The following is a 26,584-nucleotide window of genomic DNA, read 5'->3' as shown; positions in this document are numbered from 1 at the left end:
AGCCCCAAGAAATCCAATGGGTAAAGAAAAAAAAAGAGTAACTTAGGCTTGTGGTTCTCTGCAGCAGTGATAGAAAGTCTGGCATCAAGCCACCAGAAGGTTTGGCGGTTATAAGAAACAAATCATTCTAAAGTGTATGAGCCCTCTTTAAATTACATATACGTTTAAATATAGTGTTGTTTCTTTTTAGATTTTAGATCTAGTTGGATGCCTTGTGATTGAAGCCTGATGGTGACGCCATGTTTACACTTTTGCTACTTTTATTCAAGACTACAAAGTGGGAATACAATATTTAAAAAATAAATAAATAAAATGAATGCAATAAAAATAAAAATCACAGTTTTGTGGATCATATTCTTATTGTCTAATTTCATTTTATATCAGGGTTCAGTTTGTTAGGAGACTATCAAAAGTTTGGAACATGTGTAGGAGGGAGCAAGTTTGAAAACAAAATGCTTGCACTCTTTGGAAATCAAAGGACAGACCTCGCATTTCTTTCAAAAAGCAGATCAGGCTGTAATTTAGCATTCAAGCTAACATGAGTTATCTTTGTACAAGTGTTACTATAATGAAAAAAATGTGCTTAAGAATTTTCTATGAAATATGTTTACTGCCTACATGATTGTAATTTATGAGCAAAACATTTAATTTCCTGGGTTTGTTTGTGAGCAAGCAAACGATAGAATACAACATTTAAAGCTTCGTATGGAAAATGATCACGGTCAAATGGTGAGCCACCCATAGCCACATCCACAAACATACTTAGTCAGCACATCATCCAGATAAAAAGCTTTGGGGATGGTTTCACTAAGGAGCTTGAGAGAAGGGATGCAGTCATTTGGTGTTGGGTCTTTTCAGCAAGCTTTTCCTAATGGGACGTTTTCAGGGACTTGTCAGCCTTAAGATGACTGAAATCTTCCTGGCCTGGGTACCAGCTTCATCTGGCTGCCACTGAGACTGCCAAGCTGATCGCTTTAAATTCTACTTTTCTTTTCCTCTTATTTTCCTTTCTTTCTTTCTTTTTTTTTTGGTTATGTGTGGGAGGAATAGAGGCTCAGAGCAAGACAGAGAAAAAGAAAAGAATAAGATGAGGATGGAGAGGCAGAGACAGAGGAGAAGAGGGACAGAAAGAGCAAGTGGTTAGACGAGAGGGCCTGATGAGCAATGAGCGCCTCACTCGTCCTCAATTAATCTTGTCTTTCTACCTTTGCTTTGGCGCTTCCCTTGGCACCAAGGTAATAATGACACCCTCATCCATTATCCTTTTATCCCCCTTATTCACAGGGAATTGCTTAATAATATGTTACAGATTCGTCCTCCTTCATATAATTCTTTCTGTCATTCGCAGTATATCATCTGGAAAACACACAGCCCCCTTTCTGCTGGACGCTGTTTGAGGATTATCGCGGGTGACACCTTCGGGATGCAGCCAGAATCTGGAGCATCATTTTTTCAGCCATAAAGTGGAATTACCCTGACTTATCTGTCATTGCCAAAAGCACAACAAGCCATTCAGGGCCAAAGCAAAGGTGGTACAGGTTCTTATCGGCTTCTCTGAACGAGAGGGCTTGTAAATTTATGCTAATGAGGGCCTTTGTCATCCAGGCTCACCCCTTGGGGCTGAACGGGACTTGCAAGGGATGATAATCTGGCTGTTGAGTGCACTAGATAATTTGTACTTTATCCTCATGTAATTATATAGTTTAAATCTTTTTACCAATGCTAATCCTTCAACACGAGGAAGTGTCTTAGCCGTGTCCATGGTTCTTAGCAGCACTAGTTAGCGTGCATCTGACTCCCTCATAAAATCACGTAGGAGGAGTGCAGCGCTGATATAATTACTCTGACTTTCTGTAGCCTGTGCTGTGAATCCTCCTATCATTTTGATCCACCTTAGCAGCCAGGCAGTAAGCCAAGCTAGCAGCCTGGGGGTGTGGGAGACAACACAGGGAAAGGTGAAAACATTGTAGCCTGACTGAAGAGCTCTTTCCATTTTTTGTCAAGAGTAGAAAAAAATGACAGGGTGAAGAGGAAAATGAGGTAAAATTAGTAAAAGTAAGTGCAGTAGGGCAGCTTCGCAGAGCTTTTGAGGTCCCTCTATTGTCCAGTGGGACTCCACGCCATCTCTCGTGCCTGCCAAAGCCGACAGCCCCTGACAAGCTGCTTGGCGTGCTGTAATTTGACTAATTACACTGGATTAGACCATATTAATGCAAGCTGTTTTCTCCAGGGTCATTGACCCACCCAGTGTGTCCCTTGCTGGCTTTCCTCAATTCTGCGTAAACAAAAGAATCTCAAGAAAATAAAGCAGATTTTTTAAATAAGCTTTGAACATGTATCAATTTAACTGATGTTATTTTTATAATGGGAGAGACTGCTACAAAGCATCCACAGCATAGAAACTGTGAGATGCAGACTGCACTTTCCTGGGGCACATCATCACAAGGTTCTTTGATAACAAACCAAATCTTTCTCCTCCTGCTTTGACTCTTTGCATGGAAAAAAAAGAATCTCAGAGAGGTACCATAGTTCATGAGATTTTTACAGAAACAGAAGGGGTTGGGAGTTACTAAGAATGGCATCAAAAAGCAGACAACAAGGAAAATGTAACTTTGAATTTTGTGATTTTGACTTTTAATTTTCGAAAAATATCAGGACGAAATGTGAGTAATGAAGCACTGTGAGGTTTACCTATGTGTTCAAATGTTTTCCTAGGGAAATTGCATTTTGAAATCTAAAAGGAAATAAAAGACACATTATTTCATCTGGAAATAATACTCAGAGAACCAAAAAGCATACTTAATTGTACAAAGACTGATGGGAAACCAACTCATTTGCATTTGTAAAAATCCACAAAGAAAGAGGGGAAATGAGCCATACGATATGTGTGTTTTAATACAAATGCTCTCCCAATTGTACCAAATCAATTTGAATTCCACACAATAGAGAGGCAGCTTCATTGTTTGTATGTGTTCCTCTGCCTTGAACACGGTGTAATAATAGTCTTAAACCATGTGTTATAAAGACAGAATACCAAAGAGGCTTACAGCCTTAGTTTCATGAAACATTTAGGTAAAAGTTCCAAAGGCTGAGGATGATGAAAGAAGGTAAGCTTGAAAATGGGCTTCTGGGATCCACAGCCCTTATTGTACAGAAGTCACATCAAATTAATGCTGAGGGCCATTTGCAGCCTTTCTTCTGCTGAGCTTTTCAGAACGGATTAAGCTATGAAAACTCAGAAATTACTAAAGCACCTATTAGGCATTAAGCTTACCCTTTCTTCTCTTTCCCTTTGAAAGTCATTGAATGTGCTTCACTTCACTTGTAACACAATTCACAAGTTGTTTGCATACTTGAAAGAATGGCAGTTTGATGAAATTTGTCCTCTGAAATGTATATTTTAGACTTGCTTCTTACTATTTCTTAGCAGGAGAAAATGTTTACTTCTATACACATTTTACACCATTTACCCTTGTTTTACCCAGTTATTTGTTACTTTACAAAACTGCATATTATACAAATTCATCCTGCAGTTTCACATAGCGGTGTAAGCATTTTGCTGATAGTTTCAGTGTTTTCGCACTGGAGAAGAGCTGCTACTGCTGGCTTTCTCTCAGGCTTTCTGCACCCTGCTTTGCTCTCTGAATGCTTCTTCAAAGAAGCGCGGGGAGTGCATGAATTGTAATTATGGCTCCTAAAAGGATTCAAGAGCAACCGAACGATGGCACTTGAGAAACAGGTCGTGTGGAGTTAAACGGCTGTCAGACACTCAAAGCACAGCAGCATGTGAACAAACCCACAAAGGCTGGACAAGTCCACTTTTAGGGCCCTCCTGCCCACTTTTTCTCTTGGGAGGGAGGGGGGGGGGGGGGGGGGGGGGATTAAAGATCAACTAAGTCCCAACTAAAGATCCATATAGCTTTTCCTCATCTTCACTCAAATTCAAGTTTTCAAGAAGGTTCCCGTTTTCCAAGTATGAAACTCAACCTGAAAACAGTAACAACTAGTTCAAGAGCTGTTTAGATTTGACTCAAAGATTTTTAATCAGGGAAAATATTAACTTATAAACAGGCTATTATACAGAAAAAATAAATCTTCTTACATTTCAAGGTAAATGAAACAGCAGGAGTGCAGCATATGAGAAGGAGAAGCAGACGTGTGAGAGATCAGGTAATTGGTACCACCTGAGAAACCACTGTAACCACAGTGTCAGATTATCCGACAATCTAGGCTTCACAATTATGGAAAGTATCATCTGCGCTCCCCAAACAGCTTCAATGACTCACCAGGGCACAGGACCCCTCGCTTCACATTAAAGAGACCAGCCTTCAGTCAGGACCTTCAGGAACTTCAGCCCCAGCCTACTCCCTGAAAGCACCCTTAAAGAAACCAACCTGCAGCGTGAAGTCCCTATGCATGACCCTTATTAAACTCCTAATTGGATTGAGAGCCACTAAGAAAAAAAAATTCAACATTGTTCATTCAGCTGAGATTTTCTTTAACATTCCTTCCAGTAGTTTGCTCCTTCAACAATAACATTCAAACTCGTGTCACTGAAAACCTTTTTTTTCCTTTTCAAAACACAAGCAGATTTTTTTTAAATAGGAGTATAGGCAAAACCTTATTCACCTTTTTTTTCACGATGTTCAGAGCACTATTTGATTTTCACAGGGTGCAAGTGACAGGCTGAAACAAAGCTCAGGGATGCCCATTGTAAAGCCTTTCATTGTTGTAATGGTTTTAAAATGGCTACAAGCAGGGCCCTATTCACTAGTGACCAGGCTACTTCACTCTCATGTTTATATCCAGGACAAACTGTGGACTAAGTGGGAACTCTGGAGTCCAGCTGACAAGTTTACTCATACCTGGAGTGCTGGACTATCAGTGCCTACAGAGGTTCCCTCCACATTTACACTAATTATAGAGAATAAATAGTTCCATAACAACAACATCAATCAAGTTCATTATGAAAAACAGCATAATGACAATAATTACAATAATATCTCATTAAGAAAAAGAATAAGAGACAGGGGAGAATTAATAGCAGACAGGTGTACAACACACTGCAATTATGGAACCTGAAATTAGTTCATTGCCTCGAGGCAAACACAAGAGAAAGGGAAGGTTGTGTGCGCGTGTGTGTTGGTTGGTGGGGGGCTGGTTTTAGGGCTGGGAGTAGGACTGATAGAGGGAGGCTCACTGACAAAAAAAGGAATTGCAAATAAGCAAACAAAAATGTCTTAAATGTGTAAATTAGAGAGAAAAATAAGAGGGAAAAGCAGCTTTTCCCTGCAGACTGGTTCCTTAGATGAGAAAGGAGCAGCGAAACGTGATCAAGGGGAGCCGTGGAGCGGTGCGGCAGGCGTCAAGATGAGCACTCAGCCAGCGAGTGGCAGCTTCTCCTTTTCCAGTCAATCATTCATTACAGAGCCAAGTGCTGTGGAGGAGTGCCTCCTCTTTTTGACCTATCATATTACTGCCTCTGTAAACTCCTAATCCCCCCCTTCGTTAGATGGTGTCAACAGCCGACATGCTCACTCCCTGCCACTGCACTCCCTGCTCAGACACCTCCCAAGCCCTGCCAAGACCACAGAATTGACACTCTAATAAAATCGTTTGAAATTTAACGAGGTAGAACAGCATAACTTTATCCGTCTTTCTGGTACTCTTACCCACCTTTTCGACTCGTTTTTTTTTGTAAATCGTTTGAAAGACGCACAGAAAAACCATTGACTAATTAGTTAACTTTGACATTTTGTTTCACTATAAATTTTAGATACATTTAACTGTAAACAACCTTAAAAAAGTCCTGACTTTAGGTCTTCAATCTTTTATTGGCTGGACTGAGAGGCCAGTCATTTTTTTTCTTTTTTGCCTTGAGGCTGTTTCTAAGCAGGTGAAAGCCTGAAGGCAGGAACCTGCACATCAGCACTTCTTCGTCCATCATGACTCTTTCATGGCAACCCCATCTCCCGAGCTTCTCTAATAGAGCCCAGTGAGATGACTACAATAATGAGTCCAACAGATAAAAGCCCAGCAGGACAAAGCAACATTCAGATACATCTTCACATACACACCGGCACAAATCTGGGAGTATCTCTGCAAATTTTGTTATAAAAGTAAACAAAAGAATCAGGCACATGGTGCAAAGCAGGAAACCAGATGAAATATCTGTGTTTTGGCTGAACTCCAAAACTAATTTTTCTAGCAATTAATAAAGCCATGCAGATCACAAACAACAGAAAACAATCAAGTTCATTACAGGAGCGTCCAAACATATCGCAGCTGTCCTTCACACACTGACCCTTTTAAAGAAAAATATTAAAAACATACACACAGTCCAACAGATCCAAGTGCATATGGGTTTAGGTAGGGTCCCAATTTAAGCTGACAGATAGCAGATACTCAAGGAAATGACAGCACAGATTTAGGATGGTTCTGAGTTTAGCTGAATGTGACAGTGCCGCAACAAAACTATTAAACATGAGTGAAGGCGAGTAATGCTAATATTCTTTATTTCTTAATAACATGTAGCACATAAGCCTTTGTAGTCAGTCAGGATCTTAAAATATTGCACCTTATTGGGGGTATATATGCAAATTGGTGAGATAAACTTTGTCACACCTACCACGTAACATGGTTTAAGGGATGTTAATTACCGTATAAAATAAGCAATTGGCATCCGGCCCCATATGTCCCACTTTTTGGGTGAGGAAGATGGAAATGAGGTGGGGTAGATTCGATTGTGACATACTCGCCGTCTGTGCTCCACAATGTGTGCCTTTGCCAGTAACAGGCTAATATTCAGCAGAGCTCACCACCACCAGAACTAATGAAAGTAGACAAAATGTCTCTGCTGCCATCTTTGTCTAGCATCCGCTCAGGGTGAGCCTCCCTCTTTCCCTCCTCTCCTTTTCACCTCCCCTCTTTCCCCTTGCTCTTGAAGGGAGGGTGACAGCAGCATAAAATGGTGGCGAGCAAATGTGCCTTCCATGTGGCAGCAGCGGTGGGGGTGACAGGCCAGGCTGAGGCCAGTGCTATCAGCAGTGCATGGCTGTTGCTTTGAACAAGCTGGATGGTCGCCATGGAGGATCAGGGTAGAGCTCATGAAACGCCAGCAGTTGCAAACAAAAGCATCTCAATATCAAATCAAGAAAAAGACCAGCCACCCTTGAGAGAAAACTGCTAGGTCTTTGATGAATGGAAACTTTGCTGTTTACTGACACTTGTTAATAAGTGACCGCACATCACACCATTATTCTGGTTTGTTTTACGGCCTTTAAACAAAACTGATTCAAAAAACTGCATTTACTGACATTGTATTTATTATTCAGATTTTTTCACTGTGTTGTAATTTTAATTTAATATATAAAATATTTATATATGACTTACAGAACATCTAGGCATACTTAAAACTACTGAACAAAGCAAACTCACTTCATCCAGCAATTAGTGCTTGAGTCTTTCAGGGGGTTGTTATTTAACCCAGAGCTCTGAGGATGATGAAGCAAGGGCATAAATCACAGAGTGAAACAAGGCAGACTCCTCGATTCATTAATGGAAATGATCTGTCAATATGCTGGAGTCAATTCACACGTGTCAGCTGGGCTCAGCACACAATGGCCCAGCCAACTTATGAACTCCCTGCACCACTCCAACGAGTCCATAAAACAACTGGCAACGCCGCTGGGGAGCACCCCGAGACACCACCCTCTTGCACAGACCACCAGATGACACAGATGGGGCGAAACCAAACAAAGACGAGAGTCCCTTTGTACAAAGACGGACCCCTTTCAAAAGCCATTCATGCAACAAATTGGGGAAATCTGGCCATGCAGCACTTTGGGCTTGCTCTTTTATTAGCATGAGCCTTACGTCACAGTAAGTGAAATCAGATTTATGGCTCTCTGCTACAAAAAGTGGTTAAAATTAAGCGCAATTTTAAGAAAGAAAGAAATAAAGCTAAGTTAACAACAGTTTGTTATCCAGGAACAGCTTGTTCTGCTCTAACTGAACCACGGTGTAACGAGCCAAGTCACGTTTTAAAAAATTACATTTTGCTGCATTGCACAACAACAACCAAAGCATCAGCTAAAGAACCGCTAATGAGGAAAGCTACACAAAGGCAATGCTGAGCCTTGCTTTCATGTCTTCTCCTCTGGCGCTGATGGATTATTTGGCTAAATATAGAGCTAAAACATGACATAATTTTTATTGTCAAATCATCTTGACAAGCTTGTAAGCAAATGTAACTTCAGACTTCGCGTTCACTGCATCAGATAGAGGTGCAGATATCACTGATTCTTCGCACTCACGGGGAATAATGCTTATTAATAACAGCCATGCACAAGGTACTGTAGGGGTAACTTTAAACAGCTTCAAGCTTTAGCACTTTCAAAGAAGGCCCATCAGTTATGCAGGTTTATTTCCATGTAGGTCATTAAGTATGAGCACACAAGCTTTCTCTTGTTAGTCCCTCTGCATTTTTCTTTTCTTGTTCTTTCTCAGCTGCACACTGGTGCTTCTGCAGCAATCTGCATAGAAAGACATTTGTCATCATTAGCCCTGCTCTGACAGTTGGCACCCGGTACCTCAGATCTCTAAGACTGGCAATTATGAACCCTTCATCCCTTATTTAGGCAACATCACCTAATTTCATCACAGGCCTCACCAACAGCATTTGATTACCAACACCCCCAAACCTGCAATATGCCCTCGATTCTTGCATTTCCTTTGTTTTGTGCTTTGGTGTACTCCTACTCCCAGATCACATGACACGTGGGAGAGAGTCGAGTTCATTCAATCTGAGATTTGAAATTACTTATCATACACAAGGGCCGTACAGAGGCCCGCATATGAGCATCATGGGGTCAGTGGGCAGATGATTACAGCACCCACTTTTAGACGGTAGACATCTTGCAGACATTAAGATTAATCACAGCGTTGTTGCTGAATGGCTGCCTTTAAGCACAAACAAGGTGGAAATCAACAATAAAGCAAAAACAAAGCAGCTAAACAGAAATGAAAATAAGTGCATGCTAACATACAAACTGTTCAAGTCTTTATGACCTAAACAAATCCAGTTTCTAGAAATCAACAATAGGAACTCATGTAGAATAAAGTAATAAAAACCAGGTGCCCTAGTTTCCAACACACGAAATGTTTAACAACAAAATACCAACTGCAAACTGCATGCTGATAAAGTGCAGCAGCACTGTCACTGCATCTGGCCAAATGCATAAAATGTGTATGAAAAGGTGTGCCGAGCATTACGTAAGATTGTATGTTCGTTTTAGTAACACAAACCAGGCATTTCTCTGGATTGTTACTTTGGCAAACAAACTTGAATTGTATACATATATATGCAAAATTCATGCAAATACATGCATGTAATTTATCAGCGAGTCTGACAAGCGTACCATATTGCAGAGGGGAGGGGTGAAGGGCCAACTGAAGCTGAGACAATCAATTAAGTTTTATAATTTACACTTTTCTTCATCTCTCTTTTCTCAGAATGCTCCATCAAACCAATACATTTGGTTATTTCTGTGTGCTGAAGCTTACTGCGAACAATGCCTGTTGAGGTTACCGCTAGAGGGTCTCTGGGTGCCCTCTGGCCATGTGCTCCAGCTTCCTGACTTATCCAAATGAGGCTGCTAATACACAGCGGAGAATAAAACAAATGAATGGACACAATCCAAAGGGGGTCCACAGTGAGGCTCCAGGCCCCAAAATTAACTGGCCTCCTACAGAGACACCATATTGCGTGGAATAATAATGCTCCATTATTAAAAATCCCAATGACAATTTCATTTTGTGACAAACAAAATTACAGAAAAATGTGTCAAAGTGAGTGACCATCCCATGAGTATATTATTTCTCACAGTTTGAGATCCAGCTATGTCACATAGCCGAAGTGTCACTGCTTTTAATCTGATCTGTACAAACAGATGCCACCCTCTTAAGTCCACTTTGGCTAATCCGTACATTAAATCGGGAGCTAGCTGGTTGAATTCCCTTTGTGTGGGAATACTGCTTGAGAGAGTCGTTTTTCAGACTAAAAAAAACCCCCAGAAACCTAATGAAATTACATGTGTCAGACTTTAGTTGTGTAACTAGATTTTTAATAAAACATCATTCACAATTACAACGTCAGTAAGAGGATTGCTCACCACAGAAATCTTGATCCAGTTTGTGGCTCGTATTATTAGGTAATGCAAAAAATTGAGCTGAAACACACACGTGTGATTCTTTAAAACTCTGTGAACAGAGCATTGATTGCTATTTTCCCAATTTAAACTAATTTTCAAAATAATTTTTAATGCATGATGCTGCATAGTGTTTTATGCATGTGTGGTAAATAATACATATCTATACAGCAGCGTAAAGCACGCAAATGACTCTGGCGTCACTTGGTACAACATGACTTCCAGTCACTCAAAGCGGCACTCATCTGATCAAAGGCCAATTATGCCATCAGACGAGTACCACTGAACTTATGCCCATTTATGTTAATATGATGATCGGTCTTTCTAGAAGAAAGGAGAGAAAAAAAGGAGAAAAAATGCATGAGTGTAGAGGCATGCTCTTTGAAAACAAAGAGGCCTTCAAAACAGGGTCACATGCTTGTGCAAAATTAGGGGAAGTAGAAGTCATTGTATTGATTTACACAATCATGCATGTATTTTGCTCGGTCAGAAATAGGCCTGTGCTGGAATCACAGCCCCATATATCACATTGGAGGGCCTTCAATAGCCTAGCGGCATGGTGAATGAAGCAACAAAGATTGCAATGTAGTAATGGTAAAGATATGGGTAAGGAGACTGAATTGTCTTAGGCTAGACCTGACAACTGCTGGGACTGTCATGGGACTGCAGAGCAGGTTGAGTTACTGTGAGATCTGTGCAACCACATGCTTTAGATTAAGAGGTGATAATCTCAATGAAAATCTTTGCTTCTATCACGCATAGGGACGAAAACTGGAGTACAAACTCAAGAGGTGCAACTGGATTCTGAGGTATCTCACTTGGAGAAAGATAGCCTGGAAAGTGAGCCTAGTCTGGTTTCAATAAAGAACAAGTACCTGCTGAGCTGCAGACAGTGGGAGAGAGTGAGAGAAAAGACTATCAAAGCCAGAGAGGGGAAGACTTTTAGCTACCTCTCACCACATGAAAACGTTCAATAACGTCCTCTACAGTCACCAGAAATATGTCAATAAGAATAAAACCTTTAAGTTGTAAAATGTAGTTAAAGTTACCACAGTTAAATGTGGTGAAAACTAGAATAAAATAATATTGTTATTATTTAGTGTTAGCTAGTCTCAAACGACTGTATTTAAAGAAAGTAAAAAATAAAAAGAAATCTACCCAAATCTGTAATTTCTGCCTAGTAACAGTGTGAAATTATCACAGAGGTTTACCAAGCAGCTACTGGCAGTGTGTTCATGACAGGCTGTGCTGATAATGGGAGTCACCTATCTATCAAGGTCCTTCGTGCACACACGCCACCTCCCGCTCAGCTGCATCCATGTAGTTAGAGCTGGAACTGACGAGCAGCGGTTTGCCCTCATAATGTCTGGTTGTGTGCAGTTCAGGCTAGAGCAGAGATGAGTGTAAATGACTTTTTGTTGCTTATCTGATCCACGCAGAATCATCTTTTTGAAGTCGTCTTCAAAGCGTGCACTGTATTGTGAGATGGAGTGCCAGTGCAATGATGAGAGCCAGAAGAGGGTTTAGTGCAGATGTAAGCTCACTTTATTGAGGGTCATGGCACTGTGTATAAAATGCACATACACATGATAATTATTTTGTTTATATTTACTTTTTTATTTTTCATTTTCAAAATATTGCAACTGTTTATTTTTTTCCTGGATTTTTTTTTTTTTTTTTTTGGGGGGGGGGGGGGGGGGGGGGGGTGGTATTACTATCTTGTTGAAAAAAGTACCTCTATTTAAGAATGCAGTATTCAATGTAAAATATTTTATTTATTTAAATAATTATTGACATTACATACGACACACAATAATAACTCTGACAATCTTTAATATTAAAATTACTTTCAGAGAAAATTAATAACCCAAAGACCAAAATAAATATTTAATTATTGCACATTCTCATTCACTGACTGAAATTAATTTTTTGGTTAAAATGATAAAACTTTTTTTTAAATGTAGAAAACTGTAAGAACCATATAGTTGTTAAGATTACAGCTGTTTTGGTTTTCTTAGAAAATACATTAATTTAAATGCTAAAATAAAATTACACTGTTGCTGACCCCCACCCCCCCCCCCCAAAAAAAATACAAATACATACATAATGTATATAAAAAATACTTACAAAAAAAAAATTTCTCGTTATCATACAAGCTGAATTTTTAAAGCTGACATAAGTTACTCAAACTCATAACTACTAAATTAAATAATAAGTCAAAAATGATAAATAGCTTCAAAATATTTTATTCTTGCAAAATAAAGGCGGTAGTTCAACGCTGTTTATTCACCTAACGTAACATTTAAAGATCCAATTAAAAAAAGCAAAGCTTGATTGTTTTCATTAATATATGTCTTAAAATGTACAAAAGTATTTTAATCCATACATATTAATATATTGCTGTGTGCATTTCTCCGTTCAAATTGTGATTTATCTGCTTTAACCTACATGAAAAAAAATCGATCTCGTGCGATGCAGAAAGAGGACAATTTAAATGAAACTGAAAACTGAGCCGTTTATTAGACGAATACATGAATACCAAACAATTCTAAACCCACCTACTGTTTCAAATATGATTCTACAAAGTGCACTAAAAAAATAGAAGATAGCGTCCAACGGAAAATAAGACACGTTGAGCCGTGGAAATTCTGCTTTCTTCTTCTCTCCAAATGCGTAGGTGTACTTCCGCTCCTCGATATACTACTAGTACCTGTACTTTTTACTTGTATATAACACCCGGGGATGAATTTGTTTTCGATAAACTGCGGTGACGCATCGGACAGCGATTGGACATCTTGGTTTCAACTCCTCCCTTATAATAAAGTGTGTGTGTGTGTGTGTGTGTGTTCCCGTTGTAAAACACAGCAATACCGGGCGTCTGCGTCAAGAGGACACACTCCACTCTGCGCAATTACGCGGACTCTTAACTGGCACAGTGATCAGACAAAAACGAAAAAGGCATTTCTACTGAACAAGACTGAAATGGACTTTTAATCACAACACCCTTCTAATTTCGAGGACTTGCTTTGAACACTTCAATGCAGTTTACGGCACACCAGCTGTGAATGTTGTGATATGATTTTTAAGCGTGTGCTCTGAGCACAGCTTGTTTGTTTTATAAATATACTTTTTTCTTTTTAGATAGCTTTCTTTCTTCTCTAAAATTGGCTCCCGTACAAACAGCCGCGTTGGATCCCTCGGCTTACTGCGAGACTCCGGTGTATAACCCGGATCTCTGCCCTAATATGATAGCCGCCCAGGCAAAGTTGGTGTATCACCTCAACAAATACTACAACGAGAAATGTCAGTCTCGGAAAGCAGCCATCGCCAAAACCATCCGAGAGGTGTGCAAGGTGGTTTCGGATGTCCTGAAGGAGGTGGAGGTGCAGGAGCCCCGCTTCATCAGCTCTCTCAGCGAGATGGATAATCGTTTCGAGGGACTGGAGGTCATTTCGCCCACTGAATTCGAGGTTGTGCTCTATCTGAATCAGATGGGAGTATTCAACTTTGTGGACGACGGGTCCATTCCCGGCTGCGCCGTCCTCAAACTCAGCGATGGCCGCAAGAGAAGCATGTCTCTGTGGGTCGAATTCATCACAGCCTCCGGTTACCTCTCTGCGCGCAAGATCCGGTCGAGATTTCAGACACTGGTGGCGCAGGCAGTAGACAAATGCAGCTACAGAGATGTTGTCAAAATGGTCGCTGACACAAGTGAAGTGAAGCTGCGCATTAGAGACAGATATGTGGTACAAATCACGCCAGCTTTCAAGTGCACTGGCATCTGGCCACGGAGCGCTGCGCACTGGCCCCTGCCTCACATTCCCTGGCCGGGACCTAACAGGGTGGCAGAAGTCAAAGCGGAAGGTTTCAATCTTTTATCCAAAGAGTGCTACTCCCTGAACGGCAAGCAGAGCTCAGCAGAGAGCGACGCCTGGGTCCTGCAGTTCGCCGAGGCCGAGAACCGACTCCTTCTGGGTGGATGCAGGAAGAAGTGCTTGTCTGTCCTCAAAGCGTTGCGAGACCGTCACCTCGAACTGCCCGGGCAACCTCTGAACAACTACCACATGAAAACCTTGGTTTCCTACGAGTGTGAGAAGCATCCCAGGGAGTCGGACTGGGATGAGAACTGCCTCGGCGATCGCCTGAACGGGATACTATTGCAACTTATTTCGTGTTTGCAGTGCAGAAGGTGCCCTCATTATTTCCTGCCCAATTTAGACCTGTTTCAAGGAAAACCTCACTCTGCTCTAGAGAATGCAGCCAAACAGACTTGGCGACTGGCGAGAGAAATACTGACCAACCCCAAAAGCTTGGAGAAACTCTGAGGTAAAAATAAAATATATTAGTTCACCTCGTCTTAAAAATGTTTTGAAGAGGCCTAATGAGCTCCTAAACGGACACAAAATATTGCCAACCGATTTGCAAGTCTTGTGAAATGTGACTGTCCTCTGTTGTTATGTTTTGGCCTAGCCTGTTTCAAGATGATTTTCTTTTTTAAATAACAGCCTAGCTTGTCACTCTCCCCGTGCACCTTTTGGAGGTGTCAATACTTAAATTTAAATTATTGGCTAATCCAGGAGGCCACCTCAGAAGTGGTTTCTTCCCTCTCCGTGTCACACGGCTGCCTAAATCCTGCATTTCCTTAAACGCTTTAGAATAAAGCCCGAGACAACCTTTGGAAAAACAAAAAAACACATCTGTACATTTTATACTGTAAATACATTCATAGATTGTGATTCGAGTGGTCTGAAATTGTGAATGTTGTTCTGTGACACGTAAATAGGATCCACCTGTTTAAATCTACTTCTGAACTTTTTTTTTCTTTATCTGGTAGAAACGTTTTTAATTTATACTTGCATCAGTGGTAGTCTGATTCACCTGTTTCAATGGACTTTTTCTAATTTTTAAAAGTTTACATTTTGATGGTAGGCGTACGGCATTTTGTTACATTGAAAACATTCCATCGATTTACTTGAATTATTATTTAAAGTACAAACATTTGAATTGTTTTTCTCTACCGTGCTTAGGCCTACATGATTTTAAAAAAAAAAAGAAAGAAAAGAAAATGATAACATATATATATAGTATAAATATATATTACAGTTTAATTGGAAAAAAATGCACTTGAAATACACTGGATTATAACATCTGTGATCTGTTTTTTTTTTATTTCTGTCTTTGATCTAATTTAAAGAGCTAATAAAACGAGCTGTTTTATATTTGTGTCCCATTATGGTTTTATTAAATGTGTATTTGAAATAGTGAAGTAGGCCTAATGCGAAGAAATAATTATTTATTGGAACTTTTCATGTTGGGGGTCTCATGCTCTCGTTAGCATTCTACATTTCAAACTTTCCAAAAGAAAAGAAGGGAGGAAGAAAGAAAAAAAGTAATTTTCTTATTTAACGTTTTCTTATTCAATATTTTAAAGCAATCTAGCAGATTGAAAAAAGAAAAGAAAGAAAAAATGTATTAAGTACACAGCACTGGGGTCCAAAAATATGACCTAATAACAAAAATCTGAGCAATAAACTTATTCAAAAAAAAAAAAAAATACAGAGCATATGCGGAAGAGCGGAGGACTTTATTTTTCAAGAAAACATGAAATCTCGCGTTTTGATTTTATATATAAATAAGACGTAAATGCTTAACACCTGTAAGACGGAAGGGCAAAAAACACCGAGAAGCACGTCTGAAACCAACTGGCCGCTTTAAACTTGAGCTGTACACTTGCTTGCAGGTTACTTACCTTTGAGTCGACCCTTTTGAAGGCAGGGTCATCCTCGTCCACCTCAAAGTAGATTTCAGTGGTGGTGATGGACAGAGTCCCCCGAGCCACCAGGACAGGGGCAACAAGCTGGGCCGGGCTGCTCAGGACCACTGGGCCTGTAGAGTGCAGAGGGGATGGCCACATGCTCAATAAGTAACGCGCAAAAAATAAAAGAGATTATTACTCTTTTTAAAAAAAAAATTATTATATTAAGTAAAGCGAGATAAGTGTAATTCCGCTAAACTGCCCAATGCGATTACAGTGGGTGCCATCATCTCGCGGCCGATTATCCACAAATCCCAGATGTACAACTACAATCTGTAGTTATAATTATGAATGTATTTGAATCTTTTTTCAAGTATTGCGTTTTTTTTTATTGAAACCTTTAATTCATCAATATAACGTGTACATTGCGGCAATTGTAGGGTTTTTAAAGGCCTGTTTCTGATAGTGTGCATCCGTACATGCGAAAATACAGCGTATTCAGTGGAGTTATAGGGATGTAATTAAAAATTATTACAATAAATTTCAATATTTATATACACTATTAAGGAGAACAAAAAATGCTTTTGCAGTCTGAATGGTTTCCATAAAGGCAATCCAAAAAAGAAAAGAAAAACGCTCTTATTATACATGAGATTAAAATATGATTTTACACAATTGTTATTCAAGACTGTTTTGACAGGGACAAGCCAAGCGACGAATTCGGAAAATTAAATATAAAAATGACAATAAAAAACAGAAATAAATGAAAAAAAAAATACTCTAGTAAACCTCGTTTTCAATTCCAAAAAGTCGTCGAGAGTGTTAAGGTGGGCTTGTGGCCCTGGTCAGCTGATAGTGATCACATCTTTATTTCAGTCTCCTCCCTCCTTCTCCTCCTTCTCCTCCATGTTCTCAGATCAGTGTCGCTGTGGAGTACCGTTACAGTGATTTGTCTGCTCTCAAACGAAACCTCTCGAAATCAGGATATTTATCGATTCCTTAAACTCCAAAGAGCCACTTTAATGTCTCATCAATCTTAATCTGCGCTCCTCGGCCAATTATGGACGCTAGTGTTACAGGAATACAAGTGGATTTCGGTCTCAACTCCCAGAGCGCCCCTTCATCGCTCTTGCAGGCTGCACAGTTAAACCGCCCTCCCTGATTTTTTTTTTCTTTCCTCAGCGTTGCTCGGATCCATTAACGGTGATCCTATCTGCTGATGCTATCAGCGCAGACGCTACACGTTGCTTACAAGCTTCATATAAGTAACCAGTAACCTCAAGCCTGTTTTTCTGCATGTCTGATAAGGTCTGGTGTATTTGTTTAAAAAGAGAGCGAGAGAGAGAGAGAGACAGCGAGAGAGATTAAAAAGGGAGGGGGAGTACCAATAAGAGTGAAAGTATGTGAATTTGTTCTTACATTAAAATAATATTTGAAATACAATCGATTCTTTTTGTCATAAAGCCTTGAGCGACAATAAAAGTTGACTGCCCTTTTGTTCACACCAGCCCTTAAATTATAAAGCGTTCCACCTCTTACTAAAAGTAACACCTCTAGGACTAAAGCATTGTAGATTTGCCCTGAAGGACTAGGCACAGAGAAATGCTCACAGCATCCATTGCTCATAGGCAGGAAGAGGATTAGGCAGTAATCCCCTCAGGGATCCTTCCATAATTAGGCTATATGGCATTAAAATGTTTACATGAGAATAATGAAATTAGGGGCAAGTTACACAGGACGAGTTGCACAGCATGAGTGGTCTATATAGAGTAAAGCTTAAATTACCAGGCTGATGGGCCTTTGTCTTAAATAAAATGCAAATATTTCTTAAATGACAGGCCAATTTAATGAAGTGATGAAAAGTCTCATTTCATTGTGGTGGGAGTTTGGGAGAACTGCTGAGAAGATGGGTATATTATTACCCACAATCCATCTAGTGGACTGCAGTGTTTGATTAGTGCGTTTAGATTTTATATTATGACAGAAAGAGAAAGGGACATGGGTTACAAGCATACCAGAGGAGTATCATTTACTTACACGTCCACTTATAGCGGATACATATATATTTACATACAAAGACATGAATTTTTTAAACTACGAAAGTACTTACAGATGTTTGAAATGACAAAACAAATTTGGGAACAAAAATAAACTTTTTCTCTTCCTCTCCCATCCTTTGAGATTTACGTTCATAAACATTATGTTGCTTTTTTCTTTATGAAGATGTTACATCTCAAGGGATCGACGCTATGAATGGAGACCTAAAATGGATTCAGAAAGCCTAAATTAGGGAGAACAAAATGGTTGCGGTGCCTAAACCACACTTTGGGGTATATTAACATGGTTCTGGGATGCCAGCTGAGCAGTCATATTTACAGTCTCCTCTTTGATACGAGAGACAGTCTGCGAGGAGGCTCTGACTTCTCCGTTCTTTGTTCTCACACACACACACTTCTATTTTCACCGATTTTGGTAACAATATGTGCATACAAAAAGGTTCATTTAATGCCAGCCCAGGCATAGACAGCATTTCCACTGTTTGTGGGGGGAGCAAAACTAATCATAGGTTCAGTAACCACAACTGCCGGAGCCCATGAGTGCAGGCGCCGCCCCTTTGGCAGCAGTTGCAGGCACTGACCCAGTGGCTGGCAGGAGGAGCGCTGTTGTTGACAAGGATCTAGTCTCAGATCTGTCTTTAAGGCTGTTCATGCCTGAGATTAGATACAGGACAAACATAGACAGAGCATCCTGGTAAAAACATTACCCAAATGTTACAGTGCAGGGGAGCTGCCCTACTGGTAAAAAAAAAAAAAGAAAAGAAAAGAAAAGAAATGCATTCAACTTCCATTTATCACAAATAGTTATATACATAGTTAAACCAGAATTTACTTATCAAAATCAGTGTCAACCTTCACATTTTGGTTCCTAATTTCAGCTCACACTTCATAAATGTATCTCAAATATTCAACCTCAGGATTTCTGTTTTGTACAGTATCATTATTAATTCTCTGAGGATAAAACACTTGGTTTGTATGCTAGCTCTCGCGTTGGAGTTTAGGCAGACCAGTGCAGGGTTCATCTGACAGACATGAGTGTTTGACTGCCTGCTGGCCCTGGGACAAAAAGGAGGGGTTAGTGTCCTCCTCTGAGATTCATCTGTGGGATCTTAGAGGGGATTTCACTGCTCAGCAGTGCCCTGGTTCAGACTGACATCCATATGCTAAGCCACAATAACTCTGTAATGCACCACTGTGAAAGAGAGATGTTTATTTAAGTGTCTGGCAATAGTTTTTAGACTATTCCCTTTCACTACATTTTTTTTAAAAATGACAGTTTGTTCCTGGAATGAATAAATTCGATTCATGCATTTATATCTGTTACTGTCATGCAAGTTTGTTGCAGCTCTGGTTTTACAGGATTTGGAAATAACAGTTTGGCAACCTAACAGCTACTCAAGTACTAAGATTGTGCAATCATACCACTGAAACTGCAGTTAAACCAACAGAACCTGGTAACATCTTCTAATTATCCTGTTCAGTTTTGTTAGTTTTGAAGACAAGCCAACCACCATGAATGCGCTATCAGGGAAAAACAAATGACAGCACATAACATTTAAACAAAATTTACATCATGACTGAAAAGGCATGTCGGCCAAGAGCTAAAAATGTTATGTATATACAGCATTGATGCAGTGTGCGTTTATTTATATATTCTGAAATTAAAACAGCATCCCATGACAACAGCAACTGCTAACAAAGAGTGATGGGCTTTCACCACTTGTAGAAAAACTGCATCTACTTTTTTTTTTGCTGCTTTTTGTTCTTGTTCACCAGACAATAGAAACATTTTTTGTTTTTGTTTTTTCTGAATGTAGAATGACTGCTAGGGTTAAGTATTCCTTTATATTCTAATAAAATAAATAACTTTAGGCATCGCACACACACAAAAAACATCAATCACCAGTTGTTTGCATGAGGTGTTAAGTGAAGATCTGGCTTTATCGACAAGAATGCAGTCCAGCATTCTTGAGCTGCACTCAAAGCTGAAGCGAACTCTGTCTAACTTGCCTTTTAAAGCTATGCCGAGGTTCAAAGGCAGCACAATTTTCTCCAGACATGTATTACTCTGGTCAAATTACAGACGTTTTGGCCAACCACCACCTTTACATACTACAATTCAGTTAGTATGCTACACCACTAACTGAATTGTGCTAGACAAAGTATTAAAGCTGTATTAGGATACTGACTGTGAAGTCAGACAATAATCATACAGGTAACACAAATCTAAGATGTTTTAATCAGTACGATTTCTATTCTTTGGCTCTTCAGAATTAAATAATGCAGCAGAATTAAGAATAATTAAGCTTCTTTAACACCCAAATATAAAAATTTATTCTATTTTAAACATTTTCCATTCAATAGATTGTATCTTATTATGTTATAATATACAGTAGCTGTCAAGTATGTGTGTGGTATTAGGATTATTTTTTATGGTTAATACCGTCAAATCATTGCATGAGAATAGGTGTATTATCCGACATCCGATATATCACGTTATGCTAAAAGTACCAAACAATTACTGTGCATCATGCTCTTACCAAATATTTCAAGGTTTTTACTTTCAGATATACTTTTACCACTGCAATTTCATTTTAGTGCACTTTAAATGCTATAACACATGCATCCAATGACTTCACCGATTATGCCAGCTATTAGGATGGGAACAAGTAGCAGTGGTGATTTATACTTACCACCCAGGTTGTCCATCTCCTTCTCCTGCAGCAGGCTGACAGCATCGTCGTCTCCATCCAGTATTAGTTCGGTCTCAGAGTTCTGAGTGGTGACAGTTGGGCTGCGGTACACCGTCTTAGACTTGACCACTTCGTCCTTCTCAGAGGCTGTAAAAGCAAGTACGGGAAGAGAGAGCACTAAATGTCGTCTACCGCTCTTTGAAGCTAATAGCAGGATTTGTAACTGTGCTTATATGAGATTGAGATACTTGGTTAATGATTTTTTAAAATATAATTATTTAAAAGCAGGTGGGGCAGAAGTGTGTGCCTATAGTTTTTAATTTTTTTTCTTTGATCTTTTTCTTTTTTATTTCAGAAAACTCAGTAGAAAAACAAATAAACATGAAAAGCACACAGAAACATTGCTATCTAATATTGATTTGAGTTCATAAGGCACTATGTTGCATTGGAAGGCTTATAACCTAATTGGGCTATCCAAGCTCAAAACATGGGAACTCATTTCATATATATGTTTAACATAATACACATTGTCCTCTATAGTTTCTATGCAAATATTTTGAAGCATAACGTAATAAAGTGCACATAATGCTATCAGAAGTTTAGCATGAAGGATGCTACTTGCTAGCCCCTATCCATTAGTTTTCTCAGCCACTTATCCACCACCTGTCTATTTCTATTTCTGCTATTTACCACAGAGGTTTTCAGTGCTACATTTTTCCTCAGCAAAACTGTAAAATCCAATCAAAATGTTTAGCAGTTGTACCCTACGACTGAGCAATCACTTGCTTGAAAAGTCAGTGAGGAATTTAAATAAAAGAAAATAAGTGTGTGTTATTAAAGGGGATAATAAATATCGAACAAGAAAACAACACTATTGCAACAGCAGCAAAAATCAAGTTGAAAAAAAAAAAGTTAAACCACACACCCACCAAATGACATTTGTAACTCCTGCATCCATAATACAGACGGCAATCTTACACACACACACACGCACACACATGCACAGTCATGGTAACAGTTGAGAAAATATAAATGTTTTTGGATAATATTTGGTGGAAAAAAACCTTTTTATTCCTATCTATAAACTAAAATTCAAACATATGGTAAAGTATAAAAACTGAGAAAAATAAAGCACGGAGAATCTCAGCGTGAAATGAATCGTGATACGTGGGATGAACCTGATACAGATGCACACTAATGTACTTGCCATTCCATATAAAAGAATGTCAGAGTACACATTTGCTCACTGACTGCTTTTTCGAGTGGTTGAACATCAGAGGTGTTTCAGCTTTTATTTTTAGACAAGGTCAACAACAAAACGCTACCTGCATCTTAAAAGACCAACAGCTGAGTCTTAAGCTCATAGCAGATTAGAGATATCATTTGCCTCTTGCAGATACTTGACAAGAAGGAGACTGTGCAGACAGCACAATTAGACCAAGACTTCATCATATGGCTATAGTGAAGCATGTGTTCATACATCCTTGAAAAAAACAAAGAGCTCCAACAACACATTTATCAGCTTAAATCAGCACATCTCCAACATGTGCCTGCCACACAGCCGCTCAAAGCGTTCATGTGAATTTGTCTTTCTGACGTCCAATGTGGGAAATAACCAGAGGAGAAATTTGCGCTTGCGAAAGGAAGAACACATATCAAGAAACGGGAGGTGGCCGACACCAGCCTGACATGTTTCCTTTCAGCACAGTTCTTAATTCGCCTCTCCCTCCCCTGAGGAACATGTACCTTGTCTTGAAGAGGTCACATTTGACTGTTGTCAACACTGCTACCAAGAAAAAAGTCTGCTTCCTGCTCTGTCTCATATCTGGAGTGCTTTCATCAGACGAAAGGAAGCAGTCTGAGCATTTCGGAAATGAATTCTGCGCAATGTTTAAGCCAAAAGCCAGCCAGCGGTCAGAAATCAAAGCAGAAAGAGAGAAATTTAAAACTGTAATTCTGTAAACCATCATTATACTCAGAGTAAATGAGGGAAACCTCGGCAGACAGGCCGATGTTCTGATTGGCAAGGCTGGACAGGGTTGAGTAGACCAAATAAACCATGCTGATTTCTACATGCAAACGACCAACATCTCCTTTTTTTAGGGCAGGCAACAATGCAGGAGGAGAGGACTGAACCCAGCTTTGCCCAAAATGCAATTTAGTTCTCAGAGAAAAGAAAATGAATAAGGTTATAAATAAGAAATGGAGTGGTATGACATGTAGGAGAAAATGTGCTGACATGAAAAGCGATGTTCTCTAGAGTCATGGCCCTGGATGGACTCTCATATTAAAAGTGCTGCTGTGAGAAGAGTCAACAATTTGTCACCATTACTGGACTTGCTGTGCAGTCATGTTGAGACAGGCTCATTAGAAAGCTTTTCATGAGTTCACCCTGGGCGAACGTAGCAAAACAAGAGGAGTGTTCCTTCAAGGACCTGATATGACTCATGTGATTGACACAAAATAAAAATGAATGGAGATGAAGGCTGGCTGATGAAGATGTGTGTCGCCTACTGAAGGACATGTCATAGTCTTTTCAGCTCTATGCTTTAGCAATAAAAAAATAGATGGAGTGAAATGTGCCTTATGAATTATCTTATTTTGCATTTGCAGGTAAAATTGATATAATTATGTTTCTGATGTAGCGCAACAATAAAAAATACAACATCCACTGACAGAGCTCTACTTACACCCTCACCAGTCAGGTGGTCAAGTCTGTCATTTATATAGTTTAGTTGAATATTTGACTCTGTGATACCCATTTAGCACCAATAAATTTATGATCCACTTTGGTTGATTAATATATGTGCTCGTGTGTTTTCATTCAAGTTTTTCTTTTGTAGTTTCCAGTTTACTTTGATATGCAGTCACTGTTTTCTCCAAGGTTAACTTCCTGGTTGCGGATAAACTCTCATGGATGGATGCATATGAATGTCCTCTACTCCATCACACTGTAATGTTTTGCTATGATATGTTTCAACCGTGGACTTTGAGGTAAGATCTCTCTCTTTTTTGGTGGGTTGCCATGTTTCTAAAGCGCCGACTTGTTGATTTAACATCAAACTCAATGCACCATTCAAACATTAAAAACAGCAAGAAAAGAGTTTGCTATGTTTTTGTGGGGTTGGCTTTAGTAGGCTTGAATGCAACAATTCGGAGTTTAGGATTGGAGAAAAAGTAATAGATGTTCTTTTTGTATTTTGTTTCCTGCCTGCCTTGGCAATAATTAAATCTGGAGAGTTGTGTAGTTTTTGTATGTCTTAACGCCACAATGAAAAGACTTGGATGAATACAGTTTTTAATTTGAGATACTGCTTAATTTTCTTTTCGGTAATGTGCTGGGACACAGTTCCTCCTCAGTAAATTTAGAATAAATAACAATAAAAAGCAGATGTCTGAACCAACTTCTTGGACTGTTGTACTTATTTTGGTTTTATGAATTCCCCAAATTATACACAGATTCATTTATTTTTTTTTTGGCCTAAAGGTTTTCTGTGAGAAAACTTCTCTAAGACACGGTTAATGTCAAAGTTTGCATTTCAGTCCCAGGAAAATATTTACGTAAACTTAACCAAGCAGTTATTATATTTTATTGTATTTATTTATTTAGCCTAATTCTAATCAAACTGAAAACTACAAAATAATAATGATAACAATAATAAAACAAATAAGCATGCAAAAGAGAGGGGGAAAAAAAGCTATGTGGTAGAAAGCTCTGACTGCCTCTCACAAGCCCGAGCTGCTGGCTCATATCCTGATCAACAGCATTAACATAACATAGAATAACATACACAGCAATCTGTGAAAAGCTACTGTCACTGACTCCTGAGTGTCACAGCAGTTTGCTTTTAAGCTCTTTAGAAACAGTTCCACGAGGAGCTACCGATCACTGGTCTCCTGGGTTGTTTTGTTCAATCACCGAGTTGAAACTGCCTCAGAGTGCACTAATTACACTCAGTAAAGTGCAATGCAGAGCTTTCATGACCTCAGTGGAGGCTGATGAAGACCTGCCGGCTGTCACTAACAGAGGCCGTCTCTGAACGCACAAAGTCCGGAGTTCACCCTCTTGGATATGCAATGCCCAATGTGGCACAACTTTCCTAAAAACACTGAGTCTAACTTCATCTTTAATTTTTGCCCTGGTCAGACAGATTTGTTATATAGAGTTTAAAATATGCTAAAGAATTAAAAAAGTTATTCAGTTGTTCAGTTCAAATAAACTTTGCAAGCTTAGATAAAGGCTCCCATTTTGAAAATATTTTAGGGTTGAGCAGTTTTATTACACAATGTGGACAAGATGAGCTTTGAAAAGACTTCAAAGGAGCATTTAATCAACTATAGCAACACTGCCAGGGTCCATTCTTGATATACTGTATTGATACAGGTTGAGCGTTGTGGCACTGGAATTTTATTTTTATCTCAGTAGTGTAGTGTAAGCATGGCTTTTTGCAAGTCTTATGTATAATATAGACCCTCCCTCTTACACTTTTCGCCATTCCTCAAAAAGAAATCCACAACATCCTTCTCTCATATGTTCATCCCAAAATCAATTCTCCTTGTTTGTCCTCCAGCCTGTGGTCCTGTTTATCCATTTTTTTGTTAAGAGTCGCCCACTAATGGAGACGATGTCAGCTTAATAAAGTAAATGGCACTTTCCAAAGAACACGGTTCAAAAATGTATTTTATTATTAGCTTTGTTGTGAGCGGTTCTGTTCAATTATGATTGTCAACTGTATCGCTCTTCCTTTCTGAGGAAGCATCCATCTATCCATGATTAGAGTTTCCTCCTTATACAAGTAAACATTAATGACACTACTCTGCAATCTTAGCTAGCTGCATTCTTGTTTTGGCTGATAAATGTACACCAGTGAGAAATCAGTTCGTACTCAGAACAAGGTCTGTGGAAGCATTAAATTGTGGATCGTGATTTCTGGAAAGTGACACTTTTTATATGCAAATGCCACCTGGTTCCATTATATTTAACTGCAGGAAGACATAGTGCCAAAACAGGAAAATTCACACCAAAGTAATCTAGACACATAAATAGCAGTATGAGCCACAGGGAAAATCTTCAACAGTTTGTTACATCTTGTAATTCACTTATTATGCTATAAATAAAACTCCATATATTTGGAAGAAAAAACAAAAACAAAACTTGTATCTGAAGATAGACCCCAACTTAAAAATCTCAAGTCTGACTTTAAAAAAATAAACTAGAGCTTCTTCAGGAGCGTTGCTGTTTTATAAAAACATAGATTATTTACAACACAATCACCAGACTGCACTATCATTCACACAAGTTTTGCACACTCATTCCAACATCTATAGAATATGAACTCTATAGAACAGTTTAAATATATCTCTTCCGTTTCCCAGATTCAAATCCTGTCCTCCTACGCTTGGTCTCCACAGGCTCCACATTCCACAAGAGTCCTGTTCATGGGATTGCATTACTGTGAAGGGCGATGCAATTCTGCCTCTTGTCTCTATACTTTTATTTACTTTGCACTGAAAGATGAAATGAGGGAGGAGGGGGGAATGACAACTTCATACTTCCTGCAATGCGGGCCATCTGTATGTGTTTTAAGTGTGTAAATGTAAACATAACAACTTTGATGTAAGGGAGTTTATACAGTGCAGACGCTTCCTCTTGGGGTAATCTTTATCCAATATCCTGGAATAATCAGAGGTTACAAACAATCTCTTCTCTTCATCAAAACATTAAAAAACAAGGTCTAATAATCCCCACACCTCCATATACTTGCTGAAAAGCTGCATTCAAATGCTGTTATTTTGGATTTACATGTTAGCCAGCTCATTTATCTTCATTTAATATCTGTGATTATAAAGCTGGAGCGAGCTGGAGAAGGT

At 39.2% G+C, this 26,584-nt stretch overlaps 2 protein-coding genes across 4 annotated transcripts in view; one reads left to right on the top strand and one right to left on the bottom strand.

Moving 5' to 3' along the window:
* The window catches only part of nbeab (neurobeachin b), a 206,989-nt gene that overhangs the window by 47,297 nt on the left and 133,108 nt on the right, over positions 1-26,584 (bottom strand). For all 3 annotated transcript variants that reach the window (XM_085371743.1, XM_085371742.1, XM_085371744.1), the window contains 2 exons: positions 20,714-20,860; positions 15,958-16,094 (listed from right to left, as the gene is read on the bottom strand). In XM_085371743.1, the coding sequence (XP_085227869.1) occupies positions 15,958-16,094; positions 20,714-20,860 (284 nt within the window). The remainder of the gene's footprint in view (positions 1-15,957; positions 16,095-20,713; positions 20,861-26,584) is intronic.
* mab21l1 (mab-21-like 1) lies at positions 13,454-14,570 on the top strand. The gene has a single exon (XM_085371745.1). It carries the CDS (start codon positions 13,454-13,456, stop codon positions 14,531-14,533), a length of 1,080 nt encoding a protein of 359 aa, XP_085227871.1. The 3' UTR covers positions 14,534-14,570.

The sequence above is a fragment of the Diplotaxodon limnothrissa genome, linkage group LG14, assembly GCF_057381915.1.
Source record: "Diplotaxodon limnothrissa isolate DT_005_m linkage group LG14, D_limnothrissa_male_GT1.1, whole genome shotgun sequence".
Lineage (NCBI taxonomy): Eukaryota > Metazoa > Chordata > Actinopteri > Cichliformes > Cichlidae > Diplotaxodon > Diplotaxodon limnothrissa.
This window is presented reverse-complemented; position numbering and strand designations above follow the sequence as displayed.